At 31.6% G+C, this 22,762-nt stretch overlaps 2 protein-coding genes across 2 annotated transcripts in view; both read left to right on the plus strand.

Annotated features, from left to right (window-relative positions):
• The window catches only part of LOC143052563 (scavenger receptor cysteine-rich domain-containing protein DMBT1-like), a 100,085-nt gene that overhangs the window by 34,791 nt on the left and 42,532 nt on the right, over nt 1–22,762 (plus strand). Inside the window, exon 22 of the mRNA XM_076225618.1 lies at nt 1,940–2,112. Coding sequence (XP_076081733.1) covers nt 1,940–2,112 — 173 coding nt within the window. The remainder of the gene's footprint in view (nt 1–1,939; nt 2,113–22,762) is intronic.
• LOC143052564 (uncharacterized) lies at nt 13,614–15,713 on the plus strand. Its single transcript, XM_076225619.1, has one exon. It carries the CDS (start codon nt 13,858–13,860, stop codon nt 15,283–15,285), a length of 1,428 nt encoding a protein of 475 aa, XP_076081734.1. The 5' UTR covers nt 13,614–13,857; the 3' UTR covers nt 15,286–15,713.

Genomic DNA, 22,762 nt, shown 5'->3' on the forward strand with positions numbered 1-22,762 from the left:
ATAAAATCTCTTAAAATATGTGAGAACTGTTCCAGAACTGTTGACAAAATGTTGTTAGCTCACCGGGGTCCAATGGGCCCCATTTGAGTTTATGCTATTACTTGGCGTCCGTTGTTGTCCATCGTCTGTCGTTGTAAACTATTTCAAAATCTTCTCCTTTGAAACCACGGGGCCAAATACCGTCAACTTTAACTACATGTTCCTTAGGATATCTAGTTTATATAAATTGTATCCAAAGTTATGATCCATCGACAAACATGACTGTCATGGCTACAAATAGAACATAGGGGTCAAATGCAGCTTTTGGCTTATATCTCACAAACTAAAGCATTTAAAGCAAATGTGACATGGGGTAAAAATGTTGTAAAGTTCAAGATCTATCAGCCTTAAAATTTTCAGATCAACGGTACAACCCATTGTTAGGTTGCTGCCGAAAAATATTGGGTATTTTAAGGACATTTTGCAGTTTTTGGTTTTTATCTTGAATATCATTGATACACTGTAAACAGGAAAATGTTCAAGAAAGAAAGGTCTAAAAAAAATGTATATGACAAAAAATGTCAATTGACCTCTTGGGGAGTTATTGCACTTAATGGACAATTTTACACGAGCTGTTTATGTTTTAGCTTTTATAATTTAAAAATCTTCTCTAATGAATCTAGTATTTTTTATTTTATTTTATATCCTTGTACGTCAAGAAACCTAGACACTATGGCTAAAACGGAACATATGGGTAAAATGCATTTATTTGCTTTTGAAGAAAATATGACAGATGCAATTCACATTTGAATGGGATTTTTAAGCCACTCGTCAATATATATTGAAAAGCAAAATTAATTGATGAAATATTTAACCAAAAAAGTAAAATGTGAACAATTCCGGCTCTTGAGAGCCTCTTGTTGTGAAAGATCAGTTTGTCAGTTTCTACGAAAGATTATTACTGATTTCAGTGGAATCAAGTCAACCCAAGTGTTTCAGTATTTAAACCGGTTATATCTCATAATAAGACTAGATGAAGTGTAATGTCACATTGATAAAGTTTTGTTCAAAGGACAAATATTTGTATATGTAAGAAAATGGTAACCGTTTTTCTTCCTAATTATGGTCGAGCGTCATCTTAAAAAAGTGTAAAGTGGTCAAGGCTCAAATGATCCCTTTATCGGTCTGAATAAAAAATCGTGTCATTGTTGTGAAGTGATTGACTTTATCTTTTTTTTTAATTCAAAAGTTTAAATCGTTTATTTCAAAGTGTTTTACAACTCATTTTTTTCACTGTCAAAACTTTAGTCCAGCTCTTTGCATCAAAATTTTATACATTATGTGATGTACTTGAAATAAACTTAATGTTCCAATAAAATACCTGTTATGTATATGAAAAAAGTTTGTTGTTTTAAAAGCATCCAAATAGTCATGTACTTATTTAATATTATGCTAATGTGTTATGACCCATGTGTAAATAGAGGTACTTAAGGGGGTTTGCTTCTCTATTTCAAAATAACAAACTTTTTTAAAAAGACTTATAAAATTATAGTATGTAAATAAAGGGACTAAAAAGCAGAATAAAATTAAGGGTCCGTGTGCTTGTTTTCGAGATATAAGCCATTTTTTTTAGCGGGAAATTGTTCTCTTTAGATTATTCCTACATTTAACAATGGCATCTTTTCTTTCATAAACAATGAATAAATAACAAGGATTATGTAAGATTTTTAATTATGGCTTTTAAATCAAAATGTAATAAAATTATAAAAAGAAAAGTAAGGGTTAGTTGACAAAATTTTTAGATGGCACTATATGGATAAAACCAGAGGATTTCGAATATCTTGCAAAAATTCTAAATCAAGAGGAGCGAACATCCTTTAATGTGACTCTTAGAAAAATGTCTTATTAGATTTCTTAGCATACGAATAGTTGTATTGATATTTGTTTTAATGACTTTCAGTGCTCGTTACGTATATGGTAGTTACGAGGGTTCCCATACTGCACTAGTGACAGATTTACAATGTCCTGGTAGTTATTATTATTATTATTCCTCGTCCAATGGTATTGATGACTGCGTGGGTGACAGATTAGGATACAACACTTACTGTAACGACAAACTCTATATTGAATGTGGTACGTATACACCTCTCTTGAACAAGGTACATTATTTTCGTAGACTTGATTCATTTTTATATACTAGACTGTTATTGGAGATCTAGAACTGAATACCTATATTTTTTCTCTTCGATAAACTGCGGATTTATCAATTTTCTTTGGTTTAGTTTTTGATTTTGTTTTATTTATAGTGGATTGGTAGACAAATTATTGCAACTTATATTAATCCCTTTCCACTTTGCGGATGCAAGTGTTGCCTTGTAGTGGCATTAACCTGCTCTTTTTGAAATCTACAAGGGTGTCTTTAACATGTAGGAGATATGGCTCTCTCTTAACATAGATCAGCCATTTATCGTCCGCTTCCGACGGACTATCATGGTTTTCGCAAGACCATACTCTCAAATGCTTTCAAGGGAAAGACGAATATTCAGTCCCTGAAATTTTCGTCCCGAAACGGGAATCAAACCAGGAACCTTTGTGTTTGTGGTCTGATGCACTTACAACTACACCACGGCTCTCATTATCACTTATTACTATATCACGTCTCTGTTTAATTTTGTTTTACAATCGTACACGACGGTTATGACGAATCCATTATATTTAGTCAAATATATATTTTATTTGATTAAACTCATATACAGCTTGTATCGTCATACATAGCTTGACATGAGTCTCATTAGCTTGATGTTCATCGAATCATTCTAACTAGGCCAACTGAATTATCAGATTTTTTTTTAAAGGACATTCAATGACTCTAAAACTATCAATTTGTTGTTTGTTTTTCAGTTTAATTTTGTTATTGTATTTAATTCATATTTCATTTAGTTCTCTCTTTGTATACATAGAATTGCATGAACGGTTCTTCAGTGAAAAAACAATCGCAAGCGCTTTTATGGTGCAATATTGTTTGTTCTGCAGTATGGGTTGGAATTGATGGAAAGGCATACTATAAATTATGATAATAGTTCAATTCATGAGTATTTTCACCTCTGGAAAACATAAAACTATACCCGTAAAGACTTAAAGTTTACAAATGGTTAGATTGAAAACATGTTATGGAATTTTCAATCAGCGAATCAAATGAATGTCCTTGTCAGAAATATCAAACATAGATGGTATCAAATATGTTAAATACAATCAATTTAGCTAGTTAAATTTTCAATAAATGTTTACAAAATGTTTACTCTGATTCTTTGAATAAACATAAAATTTTGAAAAAAAAGAAACGAACCACACACTTAATCATGTTAATAGGAAACTTCCATTGAATTTATTGATATTTGACACACACTTCTTTTAATCATTGAGAAGATAAATAATTCCTAAATAATTGAACGTTATGCGTACATACAGCTGACTTTTACAGAGTTATCTCCCTGTAGTGTACCATCTTACATTTCTGTTTTCTGTTCCAGATTCATTAACAACCCAGGAAACAGCTACAGTACCCTTTCAGACGGGTAGGTTTATCAACTAAAAACAAACTTAAAATATTACAGTTATACATGGACATGAAATATCATTGATGTGGTCATTTTCTTTAACTTATATAACTTTGAAAACTCACTACAAACACTAGGATTAATTCCGTTGGTAAGCAGTTATTTAACACAACTTTTTGGAATTTAGAATTCAAATGTTGTGAACCTCGTAATTGAGTTGACACTTGAACGATTTTGAAACGAGCGCAAGTTATGAGTCACATGAAGACAAATATATTGTCTGCCATACGAACTCCTATGAGTTATGTTTCTTTTAACAATTGGATATGTTAATAAAAAATGATATATATCAATTTTGATTGGCACAAAACTGTTTTTTTTGATAAAAAAAAATATGATAATAATTATGATGGAAACTACTATATTATTATTAGGGTATTGTATATCATTAAGATTAGTAATATCATTTACATGTTTTAGTGTAACATGTTTGTACTAAATCGACCTATTATCAAACTTAAACCTTTAGCTTTAATTTATCTTAATTAGGATGTCAGTCAGCGACTTCTTCTCCGGCTGATGTTATTTTCGTTGTCGATGAATCCGGAAGTGTAGGCAGTAATAATTTTGACAAAACAAGAGCATCCATTGTTGACACTATCCGTCATCTTGATATCAGAAATGATTTTATACGAATCGGAGTAATGACCTTTGACGATAATAGCCGAACAGTTTTTAATCTAAACAATTACCCAGGTGATCCTAACAGCATGGTGAGTCGCGTTATGTCAATGCCATACTCCTCGGGAGGAACCAATATTGCAGATGCACTTTCCCATTCATGCAGTAATATGTTTACCAGCTTCAACGGAGACAGGTCAAACGCCACAAATTACCTTGTGTTGTTAACAGATGGACAATCACGGGCCCAACAAGAGGCTGACCGATGTAAAGCCTCGGGAACTAAAATTATAAGTGTTGGAATCGGTGATAGTATTAATGAACAAGTGTTAAGAAATCTTGCCTACAATTACGACTATTATCTTAGTACAAACTATTCCGATATTGCTGGTTTCCTACCCAAACTGGTAACCACAGCTGTTAATTGTGGTGGTTTAGGTACATATCAGTATTTGATTTTCTTCAAATGTTTTATTTACACTTTACATGTACTAAGTATATGACGAAACACATGCAATGAATTTATCCATTCTTTTATATTTTTGTGTTGATAGTGCCTGTACGCTATGAAACAGAGAAGCAAGACTCACTGTCAATAATAACGTTTCCTCATAAACACTCTGATTTAATGATTTGCTAGAAATAAGATAAAAGTCAAAGGACGTAGACGTTATTCAATCTGCTGTAAAATAAAGAAAAAAAAGAATGCGGATGTTGGATTATATAATATGGTATCATATCGTAATCACAGAAATGAGAATAAGACATTTAACTTACATATTGTGTTATCTCCCCTTGGTATTTGTCGCCTTTTTATTTAAAATATGAGATCAAGAAACCAAAAATAAAGAAGAAAAATTCCACTCAAACGTAAGGCTAACTTCATCGTACAAATGAACTGTATTTATATGAAGTATTAAATATTTAGCAGCTACTGTCTGGAAAATAATTATACACATGTTATTATTAATTTATAAAAATATAACCAATAAAATGAGTCTACATAATTATTATTGTTTTCACCAGAATCAACCAATGCCAAACATATCACTGTAAACTGTCAGCATAGTAGCTGGTATGTTAAGGTCCACCTACCACCAATGGAACAGCAGTATTCCGATTTTAAAGAGACTGATATCTACCTAGGCTCTCACAGTTGTACTGGAACTAGATCTGGTGATTATCTTATTTTCAATGAAGATTATACAACGTGCGGAACAAATAAAATTGTAAGTAAAAATGATTTTTCTATTCGAAATGAACATTTTCTTGATTTTTTGTGTTACCGAACATTCAGAAATAAAAAAAGCGGGCATTTGTCTTATTATTTCATATAATTTATATTTAACGAATCAGATAGCAAAAAGGGTGATTATTCAGTTATCAAATGATTCTTATTTGTAAAGAAATATACCAGTAAAGAAACAAACCTATTACAAAAGCAATTATTTTCCCTTACTACAGTGCAATTTGAATGTCGAACTATGCATATTTTAATTTTTGGTGAAGTTATAGATACCTTTTTTATGAATCTAGAAACGGTCGGATCGTTTGCCAAATTGTGTAACTATCCTGATTTTCTAACAGTATATACAACCTGTAGGCGTCCTATATCATGATTGTAACGCTATCGATGAAGATGCTTCTATAACAAATGAATGATGAAATACACATATATAAAATTTCATTTGTAAGTTCAATTTGAGTCATACAAAGATCTTGTTCCATAGAGATTGAGCGATTGACTATTTGTGTTGTACGTCACTTTCAATAAAATCATGGTTGTCATGTTGTTCGGGTGTTTTTTTTTTGTGTTTTTTTCTGAAGAAATACTAAGAGGATCATTGTTCTTTATATATATAAGGAAATGTGTCACAATTTATAAAAATAAACCATTTACGTCAAAGTACGAACAGCAACTTATATAAAGGGCCTCAAAAATTATTAGTGTGAAACCATTCAATTAGCATTTTAATAAATTCGACAAGTAATATAAAAAAGAAGATGTGGTATGATTGCCAATGAGACAACTGTCCACAAGAAACCAAAATGACACAGACATTAACAACTATAGGCCACCGTACGGCCTTCAACAATGAGCAAAGCCCATACCAAATAGTCATCTCTTTTAAGTATTTAATAAAATGCTAAAATTAGAAACTTTATGTTATTACCTGCATTGCTGATTTGATAAAGAATACTTTAGTGTTTGTGCATTTCTTTTTAGGCAAAATAAGTTATAAATCCAAAACATAAAAGACTTTTTTAAGAGCTGATATAACAAAAAAAAAAGTTATTTCAAAAAGTTGGTATGAATCACAACGATTTATTTTGTCACACGAAAAAAATAAATATTTAAAAGTAACTCTTATTGGTACAAAAGTTCAAAATAGAGACCTTTATTCAACAATATTTTTTTTATCGTGCAAATGGTCATTTTGATGAGACTTTTAGATAATATGTAATCAATTTAGAAATAATGATTAGTTCTTTTACGAAGCTTTTTGTATTTCACAGGCATCTACAAATGGGGTTATCTATACAAACACGCTTGTTTACGCCGTGCACGATCCAAACCAACCCTACATTGTCCATGAGTACAGGTTCCAGGTGAGTGTCGAATGTGACATGTCAAAGCAGGAGTCAGGAGAAAATAACATCAACAACATCCATGGTAATTTAGAACAACAGACAATTTCTGGTGTAGGACATTTTGTAGTTCAACTGAAGTTCTTCAGTGATTCAAACTTCCAGCACGAATTCAATGGATTCCCTCCGTCCTACATGGTTGGTCAGAACGTGTACGTTAAAGCAACTACTCCAATCCATGACTATAATGTGAAAATGCGGTTATCAGATTGCTACACAAAGCCAAGTAAATCAGCAAGTGATTCGTACATCTACTATCTAATACAAAATGGGTAAGATTCATTACAGGGAATTTTTAATCAGAGATTTATAACATCTACTATCTAATTCAAAATGGGTAAGATTCATTTATACATGAATATTGTAATCTGACATTGGTTAAAATGATAACATTTACTATTTAAACTCATTAAACACAAATGGGTAAGATTCATTTTTTAAGGAGTGTGCGCGATTTATATCATGAACTATTGAACATGTTGAAATAGTTACTATTTAATCAGAAACTGGAATTGGTAATAGTTATTCCATAAATTCTTTCTAGTAATTGGAATAGATACAATCTCTGATAAAATCCTACTGGAACATGATTTTGAACATTGCTAGGGATTCATAAATAGTGCCATTTAAACAAGAAACCACTTTTCGTCTTTTCATAATTTTATTACATATAATTTGAAAAAAAAAAAAAACATATTTGAAAATCAAATCAAACCTTTGTTATTATTTTTAGTTTTGAAAAGAAAAAAGGTGCCAGTGTAAAATGTACGACAAATCTAGAGAGACTCACGTCCCGCCAAGTTTTGTCAAGAGCTAATATCTCCAAAATAAGCGCATGGACATTTCAATTTTTTCTGCTGTTTAAGTTCCATTATACTTACATTTTCAATTTATTACAGTATTTTCAAATAGTTTGTAAATTTAAACAGAGCAGCAAACATCTTAAACGTAGAAATACAACTCTAAAAATCATTTAAACTTTTAATTCGTTCATGTCTTTTGACAGCAATTATTAAATATAAGAAGATGTTGTATGAGTGCCAATGATACAACTATCCAACCAAGTCACAATTTGTAAAAGAAAAACCATTATAGGTCAAAGTACGGCCTGCATGCGTGCCTTACAAAATGTATTTGTAAATGAATAACAATCTACCATAGTATATGGGTTTTGACAGATGTCCTGCGGCACCAAGTGCGTTTATAACTACCAAGTCTACACACGAGACGAGATTCCACTTCCAGGATTTCGAGTACGCCTTCCATCCTGATTCGATGTATGTTCATTGCAATGCCACGTTTTGTCACAGCAATGACTACTCCCGTGACTGTGAGCCTCGTTGTAGCAACAGAAAGCGAGTTGGGGGAAAAGATCAAGAAGATGAACCTATTGAAGGTGTTGGACCAATTGGTTATGCTGAAGATGAAGCTACAGTTCTGTTTCAAAAAGGCAAGTTGGTTAAGGAAATTTGAAAACATTAAAAAGGGCAAGGTAATCTATTAACTTTGGTACCGATGTTTAAATTTATTCAACTGATTTAGACAACAAATCAAGTTTACGAACAAACAATGTTAGCGTGTAACGAACAAAATGTTGTATCAGTTTATTATAAAGTAAAAAAAATCATTAATGATAGAGGAAAAATAAATCATTAATGATAGATGGAAAAAAAATATCACTTTTTTACTTTTGATCCTCCGAAACAAAGGACAACATTGGCTGTGTGAGGTAAAAACTTAGTTTTTTTTAATTTCCTAATGTATTCATCGAGATAATTAAGTTTTAATTCATATATCGAGGGTTAAGTGCCAGAAGGTGCTATTTCGATTTTTTGCATATTTTGAGTTAATTGTTTAAAAACAATTGAAATATGTTATATTTTATTAACAAAAATAATTAAAACAATCCTATTGATAATAAAAAAAATATAATAGAAAACCACAGGGTGTTATCTAAAATATACATTAAATTGAGTGCAAGAAGGTGCCATCTGGAAATAATTAGTGCTAGATGGTGTTATATTTCAGATAACACCTTACTGCACTACACATGTAAAATTATAGTCAGAGATAACCCCTGTTGATATCCAAAACATATTATTCTGACAGTTTCAGAAATATGATACATCACTATAGATAAGATGTAGCTTTCTCACACTAATATTTACCATTATTCACAATAAATGATAGCAGAAACAACACTGGTACTTTCATAAAACAATTTTCCTAAGAGATTTTTGAGGTTATTTAGAAGAAGATTTAACTGTTTGAGGTAAGTTTTAATTAAAACAGAAATATACTATTTTTCCAGCATTTTATCTGCAATTACTAATCTTCAAATTGATAAAAAATGATCAATAATAAAAAAGATAAAAACAGTGTACCTTATAACAAAATATATTTTGTAATTTCATTTTATTTAAATTAATTTTTTTCACTAATTTTTAGATGAAAATCTGTATTATTTATTTTCACATATTAATTTGATAATTCAGTTAAACCATGAAATGTAATTCAAGCATTTGGTATTAATAGATATCATCAATATTAATTATTCGGTTGCAGATGAGTTCGGACGAACAATGGAGCGATTGGTCTGAAGCTAATTATATAGATTGGGAAGATCTACAAAAAGTTTACATCGCAGAAAGGATCCCAGAGTCAGATATGAACGAAGTTATAGCAGATCATACAGACCATGACGATTCTTCCTCAACAGAAGAAACATCAGAGTGGTCATCTGATGATGGTAGATGGGATATGAATGTACATCAATACCACCAATACTTTCGAAATGAACCCTGTCGTCGTATAGGCACTATTTTAAGGTCAGAGGAATGGAATGACACAGATGTGTTGAACATTCAAAATATTGAGATGATAGCTAGGGAGCCAATATTTCCGCGGACAAGTTCCCCAGAAGTTGAATATGCAGCCTTGTCAATGGAAGACAAAATTGTAGAAGAAAACCTCATTGAATGTCCCGATGAGAATGAGACCGCTATTGAATATTCTTCTGAGGAAATAATATCCTCTTCTGACGAATATGTTCCAACTAAGAGTGACATTAGTAGTTCAGATTCGAGTTCCTGTATCAATGTGTCTGAGTCATCAGATGGTTTTGAAGTTGTCAATTCTAAAAAACGCAGGAGATGTAAGAAGAAACCAAAATATCTATTCCAAAGTAAAACTTGTAAACCAATAAAACAATTGGATAAATCAAAATTATCTGGACAAAAAGAAGACATTTTCATAGAGATGAAAATTGCAGAGCAAGAAAGTCTTTCTGAGTATAGAAAACGACATGATATAAACAGAAATCACTCAAAGAGACTGGATGTTTTATTGAAAAGCAACGCATTATGTCGCCAGCATGTGCCTGCTGTAGGTAATTGCTTCTTTGAAGCCGTGTCAAGACAAACAACAGAGAAAATTGATGCTATAACACTTAGACAATTACTGTGTAATCACATAGAAGAAAATGCTAACTATTATGATGAATTTTTAAATTCCGCCGAAGACAACCTGTGTAATGAGATAGAACTTTTGCGCCAGGAAGATAGTTGGCAAAATAATTTATCAGATACCATGCCATTGGCAATAGCTAACCTTTTGGCAGTTACAGTTAAGATATACAGCAGCAACCCTGATCAACTAGTTGTTGTAATCACTCCTTCTTTAACAGAGACATATGAGAAACAAGAAATTACTCTTGCATACCTTTGTGTTCCGGGACATGAACACTATGACTCAGTAAAAAAACGTGTAAAGGGGTTACAATTGGAATCTGAAAATGAACTGGAAATTTGCGATGATCTTGACTGTCAACCAAGCACCGCAGACATAACCATTGAATATTCGAATGAAAATACTTCTGGTACACCATCAAAAGTACAAAATCCTTTACGTGATGATGAAATTATTACACCAAGAAAGCAGGCAAAATATCAGTCTCCAAAGAAAAGGAGACTAACAAGAAAGAAAATAGCTAATCCTGAAAGTTGGAAGAAAAATATTCGCAAGATAAAATGTCAGAGTGGTATGGAGTATGTTAGTGATCTATTAATTTATTAATAGTCGTGTCCATTACCAATCCCAGCAAAACGTATTAATACCTTTGTCAATAAATGATTTATATATTGCTTCCTGTACAGACTTTTTTAAAAACAAATATATTGCGTAACTTATACATTTATTTTGTAGTTATTTTCATCGTCACCTGATTTGACCTTTCTTATGTAAAATAATTACTGTTAGAAAGGTGTATGTCTGTTATAAGTTGAGGTTATAAGATTATAATGATGTGTGGTAATCAAGTAGAAGTATTCGATGTCCAGTGATGTAAAAATGATTAAGCTGCACCTGGTGTTTCGGATATCATTTAGGTCATTTTTGACCAAGGCCGTAAATCCTCATCAGGTACCCTAGCCTTGTATCATAATAAATACGATTTAATTACAATTTGATTAGTTCTTGCTCTGGTAACATATCAAATGTAGTGTTATTTTTAGGGCACTTTATTAATAGTCGTGTCCATTACCAATCCCAGCAAAACGTATTAATACCTTTGTCAATAAATGATTTATATATTGCTTCCTGTACAGACTTTTTTAAAAACAAATATATTGCGTAACTTATACATTTATTTTGTAGTTATTTTCATCGTCACCTGATTTGACCTTTCTTATGTAAAATAATTACTGTTAGAAAGGTGTATGTCTGTTATAAGTTGAGGTTATAAGATTATAATGATGTGTGGTAATCAAGTAGAAGTATTCGATGTCCAGTGATGTAAAAATGATTAAGCTGCACCTGGTGTTTCGGATATCATTTAGGTCATTTTTGACCAAGGCCGTAAATCCTCATCAGGTACCCTAGCCTTGTATCATAATAAATACGATTTAATTACAATTTGATTAGTTCTTGCTCTGGTAACATATCAAATGTAGTGTTAATTTATTAATAGTCGTGTCCATTACCAATCCCAGCAAAACGTATTAATACCTTTGTCAATAAATGATTTATATATTGCTTCCTGTACAGACTTTTTTAAAAACAAATATATTGCGTAACTTATACATTTATTTTGTAGTTATTTTCATCGTCACCTGATTTGACCTTTCTTATGTAAAATAATTACTGTTAGAAAGGTGTATGTCTGTTATAAGTTGAGGTTATAAGATTATAATGATGTGTGGTAATCAAGTAGAAGTATTCGATGTCCAGTGATGTAAAAATGATTAAGCTGCACCTGGTGTTTCGGATATCATTTAGGTCATTTTTGACCAAGGCCGTAAATCCTCATCAGGTACCCTAGCCTTGTATCATAATAAATACTATTTAATTACAATTTGATTAGTTCTTGCTCTGGTAACATATCAAATGTAGTGTTATTTTTAGGGCACGACACCTGGTGAATCTGCAATATCATTATTATTCTAATGTCCATTCATATCTAATAACTATTTAATTGTTTACAGTGATTATAATTTTGCCGAGGTCAAATACTCTTTCACGTTCTTATGTTTACGATAAGCAATCATAGGTGGTCTTGGAAATAAATTCTTAGCAGTTATATCATTTTCTATTAACTGCCAATGTTTTCTTATTCGTCTTCCCAATTGTTTGAATAGTGGATTAAATTTAGTTGCTAGAACTAGTGGTGGACAGTTTTGTTTATTTCTTTTTTTATAACATAATGTATTCAATCTGTTTTTTCTCAATGCTTTATCTATTAGTGGATTAATTTCATTTTCCGAGTATCCTCTTCGTGTAAGTTTATTAATAGTCGTGTCCTTTTATTAATAGTCGTGCCCTAAAAATAACACTACATTTGATATGTTACCAGAGCAAGAACTAATCAAATTGTAATTAAATCGTATTTATTATGATACAAGGCTAGGGTACCTGATGAGGATTTACGGCCTTGGTCAAAAATGACCTAAATGATATCCGAAACACCAGGTGCAGCTTAATCATTTTTACATCACTGGACATCGAATACTTCTACTTGATTACCACACATCATTATAATCTTATAACCTCAACTTATAACAGACATACACCTTTCTAACAGTAATTATTTTACATAAGAAAGGTCAAATCAGGTGACGATGAAAATAACTACAAAATAAATGTATAAGTTACGCAATATATTTGTTTTTAAAAAAGTCTGTACAGGAAGAATATATAAATCATTTATTGACAAAGGTATTAATACGTTTTGCTGGGATTGGTAATGGACACGACTATTAATAAATTGGTGCCCTAAAAATAACACTACATTTGATATGTTACCAGAGCAAGAACTAATCAAATTGTAATTAAATCGTATTTATTATGATACAAGGCTAGGGTACCTGATGAGGATTTACGGCCTTGGTCAAAAATGACCTAAATGATATCCGAAACACCAGGTGCAGCTTAATCATTTTTACATCACTGGACATCGAATACTTCTACTTGATTACCACACATCATTATAATCTTATAACCTCAACTTATAACAGACATACACCTTTCTAACAGTAATTATTTTACATAAGAAAGGTCAAATCAGGTGACGATGAAAATAACTACAAAATAAATGTATAAGTTACGCAATATATTTGTTTTTAAAAAAGTCTGTACAGGAAGCAATATATAAATCATTTATTGACAAAGGTATTAATACGTTTTGCTGGGATTGGTAATGGACACGACTATTAATAAATAAAAAGTTAGTGATACAGGAAAAACTGTAAAAGCGAGATCAATAAAAAAGCATGCCTGCAGTAAATGTAGATTTAGGTGTGCAGATAAACTGAGTGAAGATGAAAGACTCGCATTATTCAATAACTATTGGAATCTAGAATCCTATGAACGACAGCGGGATTATATTAGTTCTCGTGTATTGGAACGGAATTCAATCGGATCACCTAGCAAGAAACGGAAGCAGGTAGCTAGAACATTTACATTTATTGTAGAAGGACAAAGTGTGCGAGTCTGCAAAATGTTTTTTACAGCCACATTAGGAATCAGTAGGAAAACCATTGAAACAGCCTTAAAAAAGAAGCAAAACAATTCCAGTCCTATTTCCGATAAAAGAGGAAAACACAGTGCGCATAACAGAACCCCAACAGAGGACCTTAATATAAAACGTGCACATATCGAGGCCTTTCCTGTGGTGGAATCTCACTATACCAGAAAAGATACCAATCGCAAATACCTTGACTCTGATTTAACGATAAGAAAAATGTATGACCTGTATAAGGATGAATGCCATGATCAACAGAAAAGGTGTATTAAAGAACATGTTTACAGGAACATATTTTGTTCAGAATATAATATGTCATTCCATAAGCCAAAGAAAGACCAATGCCTGATTTGCCATAATTACAATACAATGATTGAAACAGGTAATACCGATGAGGCAGTAAAACGAATTTACACAGAGCATCAACAACGTAAAGTTCGTGGAAGGGAGGAGAAGCAGATCGATAAAGAAATTGCCAAAAAAGACAAATCGTACCAAGCAGTAACATTTGACTTAGAAGCTGTGTTGCCTACTCCCTGTTCTTTGGTGAGTCAGGTATATTACAAACGGAAACTAAGCTGCTACAATCTGTCGTTTTATTCATTAGGGGATAACAAAGGGACTTGCTATTTATGGAATGAAACGGAAGGAGAACGCGGTTCCTGTGAAGTGGCTTCATGTCTTCATAAGTACATCACATCCCTGCCCCCATATGTTCGTCACATATCATTTTATTCTGACAACTGTATGGGACAAAACAGAAACAAATTCGTAGCAGCAGCTTTACTATATTCCGTTAAAGTAAACAAACATATAAATATAATTGACCAGAAATATTTGGAAACTGGCCACACTCACATGGAGTGCGATTCAATGCACGCTGCGATTGAACATGCTAAACGGAAAACAAATATTTATATTCCTAGTCAATGGGATACCGTTATTCATATGGCACGCAGAAATAATCCTTATGTGGTTATACCTTTAAAGTATTGGGACATTCTTGATTTCAAGAGTTTACAAAAGGAAAATTATAAAAATATGGAGCAAAATAAAAAGGGAGAGAAGGTCAGATGGAGAGAAATAAAACAGCTACAGTTCCGGAAAGAAACACCAAATATTATCTATTACAAGTATAGCTTCCGTGAAGAGTTCAACGAAATCGCATGCAAAGTTGTAACAAGGGGTCGACAAAAATTGGTAGACAATCTTGCAGTTTCTTCTAAGTATAAAGAAAGGCTACCTATTACAGAAGCAAAAAAGGCTGACCTTCTGTCCCTTTGTCAGAGCGGCATTATACCGGCGGACTGTGTCCAATTTTATAAGAGTTTACCTACTAAAAAAGGGAAGAAAGACAGATTACCCGAGCCTGATGTTGAGGAACAAGATCAAGACTCGGATTAAGATAAATTTAAAGACAAAACTACAATGTCATTCAATAAATGTGAGCCCAGATAGTCTTTTTATTGTTTTATTGTATCTGAATTCTGTGATCAAGGTGCTATATAAAGAAATAGTTTACATAACTTAGCATTTTTTCCTGCCAAAAGGTGCTATCTGAAGATAGCACCTTTTTATTCAAATTTTGCCATGAAAAAAATTGTGCCAAATGGTGCTATCTTAAAATTAGGTCAATTACGACTTTAATTAAAACATAAAAAGCATTTGCATTATCTGACACAACAAAGTATTCATTGAACTATATTTATATTCTATTAAACAAAATAAAAAGTCAATGACTGATTTATGATGAACAGTCAAAACTTTAAACTCAATTTTCTCAAAACTTCAAGTTTGTGAGATAGCCCCTTCTGGCACTTAACCCTCGATATGTTAAAATTATAGATAATTTAGTAATTATTTACTTTACATTTGTTCATAAGGTGTTTGTTATACTAACGGACTTTAAAACAAAAATTGCATTGGTTTCAAATATCGTTCATTGTAGTTAAGCACATTAAAAAGTAAAATCACAAAATAGTGAACTCCGAGGAAATTTCAAAACGGAAAGTCCCAAATCAAATGGCAAAAACAAAAGATAAAACACATTAAAAGTATAGACAACAGCTGTCATATTCCTGACTTGGAACAGGCATTTTCTCATGTAGAAAATAGTGGATTGAGCCTGGTTTAATACCGCTTAGCCTCTCAATTGTATGATAGTCGTATCACATTCCATTATATTGATTACGATGCGTGAGATAAACAGACATAATAGGTAAAATTGTCAAAATATGGGTACAGCAGTCATCATCGTGTCACATTCTTAATCAGAACAAAAAGAAACAAAAACTTAACGAAGAAGCGCAAAGAAGCATATATCAAATTTAACAACCATGTTCATTGCTTACTTATTTTTTTATTTTTATTTCTGTTAAAACGTGATTTTTTTTACATTAGAATTACCACGAGAGATATTCCAATATCGGAACAAATATATTTTTGAAGACTGAAATCAATAAATACTTTCATAATACCACAGGTACAGAGGCGATAAATGCAGGAAAGAAACCGGAAGTAAAAAACAAGGGGAACAAACCTGTGTACGTCGTTGGAGTCGTCGTTGTAGCTGTGTCAATGATGGTGGTTGTTTTGGTTGTGATGTCGATATACTTCAGATCGAAAAGTCGTGAAAATGGACAAGCTAAAATTGTGTAAACAAATAATTTGCGGCTCGTGAATTCAAATCATTGAAATTGAATATTTAGAACATTGCTTTTATATATATAGATATATGTACAAAAAAAGTTTCTTTTTAAGCGGTGTACAGAATTATATATTAAAAATTAAATACACAGAAAGAGTTTTAAAAGCAGCATTGTCTAGCGCTTTCATCGATCTTGAGACTTTTCATGACGATGAACGTCGTTATGGGGAACACATTAGTATTATGACGTAACGTCATTGTTCGTAACATATTAGTAGTATGATGCGACGTTATTGTTCATGTAACTACTAAGCACTAAGCTTGGCGTCAAACTCTTTTATGAATTTTCTCTCTAGTTCTTTACGGTATTTTTCTGTTGGTTCCGTACATTTGAAAAACGGGAAAAATTTGAATTTTCCTCCCGCACAAATGTCTAAATGTTCGCTCAACGGAATTTATCTGTACTCGGGTTGCCGTATTTGCTGTTTATGGATCCTGACCCGTTCACACACACTTTTTCCTGTTTGACCTATGTAATTTTCTTTACAGTTGACACATGTTATACAATAGAGTAAATTTTCTGATTTGCAAGTCCTGTTTGCGTTTACTGTAAATTTCTTACCGTTTTTGAAATATTTCGTACTACTGATTTCTAAGTAATTATAATTGTCTCTGGAACAAACTCCACAGCGTGAATCGCCACAAATTTGTACGGATGATATGTTTTCAACTATATCAAATCGCGCTTTTGTAATTTGGCGTTTCAAGTTTTTCGGTTGTCTTGTACTATAAATGATCGATTCTTCTTTTACCAAATTTTTCATTATTTCACTTTGATGTAAAATCGGAAAATTCGATTTTATAAACCTGAAAGCATTTGGTAATGACGGATCATGAGTAGTCACAAACGGGAGGACATCATCATCGGTTGTCTGTTCCTTCGGTGTTCGAAGTTGATTTGTAGACATTTTATTTGTCCTCTCAATACTGTCATCTATAAGTTTTAATGGATATTTCTGTTGTAAGAGATACATCTTCATTTCTTCTAATCTTCTTTTGCGAAGAGTTTTATCCAATACAATTGAACATACTCGTCTTGCCATACAATATGGAATGTTTCTTTTGTATGTGATGGATGGCATGATTCAAAATTTAAATACTGGTGTGTATCTGTCTTCTTGTAATAAATATCCGTAATGTTTTTTTTGTTGGAGAGTTTAATCAAAATGTCTAGAAATGGGAGTTCCAAGTTACTACTTTCAATAGTGAATTTTATTGACGGATGCAATGAGTTAAGAATTTCATGTCGTCTGATGATTTATTCCATAATATAAAACAATCGTCTAGAATATATATATATATATATATATATATATATATATATATATATATATATATATATACGTGTTTTGTAAATATGATGAAGATTTTTAATTGGTAAAAGTTCGTAATAAAGTCATCATTTTTTTTTTATATTTTTGTTATACATGTTATAACAACATCCATGAGTTATGAAAAAGATGAACTGCACAAAAATAATATGAACAGCTGATCATTTCTATTGTACATGATTACACGTTAATAAATAAACACAAATTGTATAGTAGTGTGGTTAATATAGAAATAAAATTATTTGACAGACCAATAAATTAAATGTAAAAAGTCAACCTGTCGAAGTTGTTTCCTTAGTTGTTGTTCTAACCTAGGAGTAGAGACCGCATGTTTTATGCATGACTCTCATTGGGGTATACTCGTGGTTACTAGTCAAAGGGAAGCTATACGGAAAAATTAGTATTTTATAATGTTATGTATTTGATATCGGCACCATACAAAACGATTAAAAAAGAAAAAGACATCGAAGAATTTTGATATTGTAAAACAGATAGAAATACAAAAAAGTTGTAACTAAGATCCCGCTCTCAAAACTCATGTCGACTTGAACATTCATAAAATATTTGCCAAAACATGTTAGACAATCAATCAAACAAAACTCATAGCAAGGGAATCAGTTTGATGTTTCCGATCAAAAGCTACTTCTACTGTTCTTATTGTCTGTTGCACCAACCACTAGGTTAGCTTTAACTCCAGGAATCTGCTAAATAATTCATTAAAAGGAAGAAAACTGAATAGACCCTAAAAAAACACGCAAAAACAAACCCACAAAAACACGTGATGTTTCATCTTGGAAATCAACTTACTCGAAGGTTTTCGCTTTTTTAGGTTTATTTTGTCATATAGGTCTTCAACTGTTTCGATACTTATACAACCTCGGATTTCAAATTTTGGGCTTTACGCGTTCCTGATGAAGGTAAACCAAAATCAGCGCGTCGGACGCATGAAATAAACAAACATGTTGTTTGCACTCATTTATAATGAATCTGTCATATATCATTTAACTTTTTTTCACGTTTGATTCTTTAATCCTCTCAAAGATGAATTACATACGAATGGTTCGAACTCTAGAAATATTTACGATGACATGTTTTATTCTAGGTACAAGGTTTGAACTTCGTACTGTTAATATCTCCGTAATAATAACATTATAAATATTATTATCTTAACACTATAACATAGTTCGTGCACTGTATATTAGATTTGAACAAATGGAATTAAAATAGAACTGATGAGCATTACGCTTTATTTTATTTATCTTGAATTGATTTTCATATAAAATGTTATTGGACATTTTGTTTGTAATATTTCTATTCATTCTGGGCGCCGTCATCGGCGGATAAAACATTTCCGTTTGGTTTTTCGTTTGTTTGTTTGTTTGTTTGTGTGTTTCCATCAGGGTTGTTAATATTCTGTCGAAGTTCAATTTGTAGATACTCAAACGATAATAATCATTGTACAACACAAACATGCAACTTTAAAACGGTTATTAGAAGTCATTGCTAGTTTAATACAATTCTTATCCATTAGTTCTGCTAAATATATTTTTGCAGATGACTTAAGGTGGTACCCAACACTTTCCCTAAAATTAATTTGGCTCGTTTAATTTTCATAAAATTTTGACAATGTATTTACTTTGACCCTTCAACAAAAATATAAAAAAAATAAAAATTTTGAACCAACCGTTTTGTCAGAAAAAATACACTGGTTAGATAGCAGTTTGACAAACGCCAATTTTGATCATTGAGAAGCTTAATATGCCTTTTACAACACAATGTAATTAACACGTTTAGTTGACTTTACAGAGTTATCTCCCTGTAGTGTTAGGTACAACCTTAACTTAAACATTGACTTTGTACAAACAAAGACATTTGAATGATCACCATAAAGTCAACAGTGCACCAATTCACAAATAGCGTTCATTTTTTTTTATGTCATTTTCTTTTATTTGCTTTAAAGTAGACTCAACCAGGCCCCCGACAAATTTTAACAAGACTCATAAACCAATTTATCATGAGAACACAATGGATGCTTAACTTTTCAGGCGACCTGAGATCATCGCTGGTTTTTATAGGGTTCGTTAATGTTTTGTTTTGTAGACAATCGTCGTTTTTGTGCATTTTATTGATTCTGTTAGTTTATCTTCGTGTTATGTTCATCCATTCGGAAGTTTCAGCCTCTTTATCAGGTAATTGCCCTTTACTATAATGGAAAGAAAACGTCAGAAAAATCTGTGATAATTACCGAAAAACCGAGAAACCGACGTAGCCTTATTTCAATGCAAGGAAAATGTCAGAGAAATCGAGGTTATTGTCTTGTTACAATGTGGGAAAAGTCGTGGTAGTTGTCTCAATATTTCTATATAAAGATATGTGAGAGATATCCGGAAGTCAACTTTAGAAGTCAGTCAAAGTAATATATAGGTGGGAACAAAATTTATAAATATAATTATTCAAGAATTAGCTATCAATCAAACACTAACATGCCATAGATAATAAATAAAGGACAGATTAAACAATGTTTTTTTTTATGTCTTGAAAGAGCTTTATTACTAAACGTTATAACAATTTGTAATTATTTTTTTTTATGCAGATCTCTGTGTATTGTATACTATTAAAAACAAACCGTATCAAATAATACACTTATTTATGATTAATTTAAAGATAAATAAAAGTTAGAGGGAAATACTTGATAATGTAAAGATTATGCATAAATATCTTTATTTGGAAGTAGCTACCCCTGATAGTGGCTCTACGTTAATCAGTACTTGTTTTATCATTTGTTAAATATAACAAGGTTAAATTGATATTCTTTTTTTTTCATTTAGAAAACACTTATAAAAAATTTTACATAAAAAAAAATTAATATAAATATCTATAATACTTTTAGAACTATTTATGACTTTTGTTTGAACCTATAAATAAAATAAATCAAAACAAACTTTCAAACTTTTCCCTTTTGGTGCCCCATAAGGACAATCTTGAGATTTTTTGAAAAGTCGTCAACTGATAGTTCGTTGAACCTATTTACCCGAAACTGTGCAAAGGAATATAATGATTTTAATTCTAGTCTCTGTGAGTATTTACTTTGTATCGATTATATCATTCAATCTTGTGGGTATTCGTTTGTAAAAATTGTACATTGAATTATTCTTAATATTTATGTAAAATGTTGGACGCATTTTATATTGAAATCGATTTGTTTCTTTTCCCTTTTTGATGAAATTTGGTCACTTTAGCTGAGTAGCTGATATATATTGTATGACTGCATTTTAAATATGAATTTCCCAGCATATCTCAATCAATCAACCAATAAATACTCAAGCAAACAAGCATATGTCATGACATTTATAAGTCGAGTCATATTATTGGTTTTAAAACGCTAAACAGTCTTAATCATTATGACTATAGTTACAAAACAATACTGACCAATATGAAAGAATTCCAATTATGCTTTTCTGCTGAACAAGCGAATAGTTTTGTATAGTTTAGTGTTAAAAAAAGTAAATTTACAAAAATACCGAGCTCCGATGAAATTCAAAACGGAAAGTCCCTAATCAAATGGCAAAATCAAAAAAATCAAACACACCAAATAAATGGATAAAAACTGTCATATAGCATATAGACAATAAACCTTCAAACTGAACAATGTTCGGATGAGCTCTCATATATACTATTGAACGTAAGCATTTCATAATGATTCTGATTCTTATATTTACAGATTAGTTGCGTCTTTCCGAACGGAATATCTGCATTTTGGTTTAATAATGGTATGTTAATATTACACTCTCAGAAAGTCGGGGTGAAATCAATTATTAATACTTAGCAATTATAAAAGTCCCTTATTATTTGATTACCTAGTTTTGGTTCCTTTTATTTGATTTGAAAATAAGGCATTCCGCCAATTAGTATACATTTCAAACTTTAATTAGTTTCTGATTGAATTTGTCCAGTTTATATAAAAGTGAATTCCTTTAAAGAAGCGTTTAGTACTAACGTCAATTTCTCTTAACACCTGCTACAATGTAGCACATGTCGATCCATCCAGAGCATTGATAAAGGTTATAACCTTTCGACCAATCATCTACTGCGATCATCTGCAACCTCATGTTGATATTTTATTTTCAAACAATAGATCAGATTGCATTAAATTACAACATAAATGATCTCCAACTTTGTACTTGTTTTAGCTTTTTTAATATTTTGATCTGAGCGTCACTGATGCGTCTTATGTAGACGAAACAGGCGTCTGACGTATCAAATTATAGGCCAGGTACCTTTAATACAAATGTACCTAATTAGAGATATATAAATAAACACCAAGTCCTAAAAATTGAGAAATGGTTCATCTTCTTTTAGACTTCCGAATTTTGGCGAATATTCAAAATTCTTCTTGGAGATCATTCATCAATAGTCCTGTAATTATTCCATAATCAGGAGGATATAACACAATAGAGTATTACAATATCCCTGCAGAGGGATGAAGTAAGGGGTTTCAATCAACCAAAGAGCACAGTCGTATGCGGTATTAATTGATAAGATGATAAACAGTAATTAGATACTATCTAGTACTATAGGCTCAGATTATCGAGCATTGGCACTTTTAAAGTAAATTCCCTTTCATACAGCATGCAATCATCAGTTACAGTCTTGGGGAATCTTTTGGCTATACTTTAGTTAAGAAATAATTGATGCAAGCTATTCTTCACTGTAGTTTTAACATGGATAGGTATTATATTCGTGATAATTTTTGCCCGAGCGATAGTAAGGGCTAAAATAACACGAATGTAATGCCTACCCATGTTTAAATTACAATAAAGTATAGCTTGCATCAATTATTTCG

The sequence above is a fragment of the Mytilus galloprovincialis genome, chromosome 11 (assembly GCF_965363235.1).
Source record: "Mytilus galloprovincialis chromosome 11, xbMytGall1.hap1.1, whole genome shotgun sequence".
Taxonomy (NCBI): domain Eukaryota; kingdom Metazoa; phylum Mollusca; class Bivalvia; order Mytilida; family Mytilidae; genus Mytilus; species Mytilus galloprovincialis.

Bases quoted from the DNA above. Each gene is read 5' to 3' on its own strand.
- LOC143052564 (XM_076225619.1), top strand. From the start codon at position 13,858: ATGTTTTTTACAGCCACATTAGGAATCAGTAGGAAAACCATTGAAACA.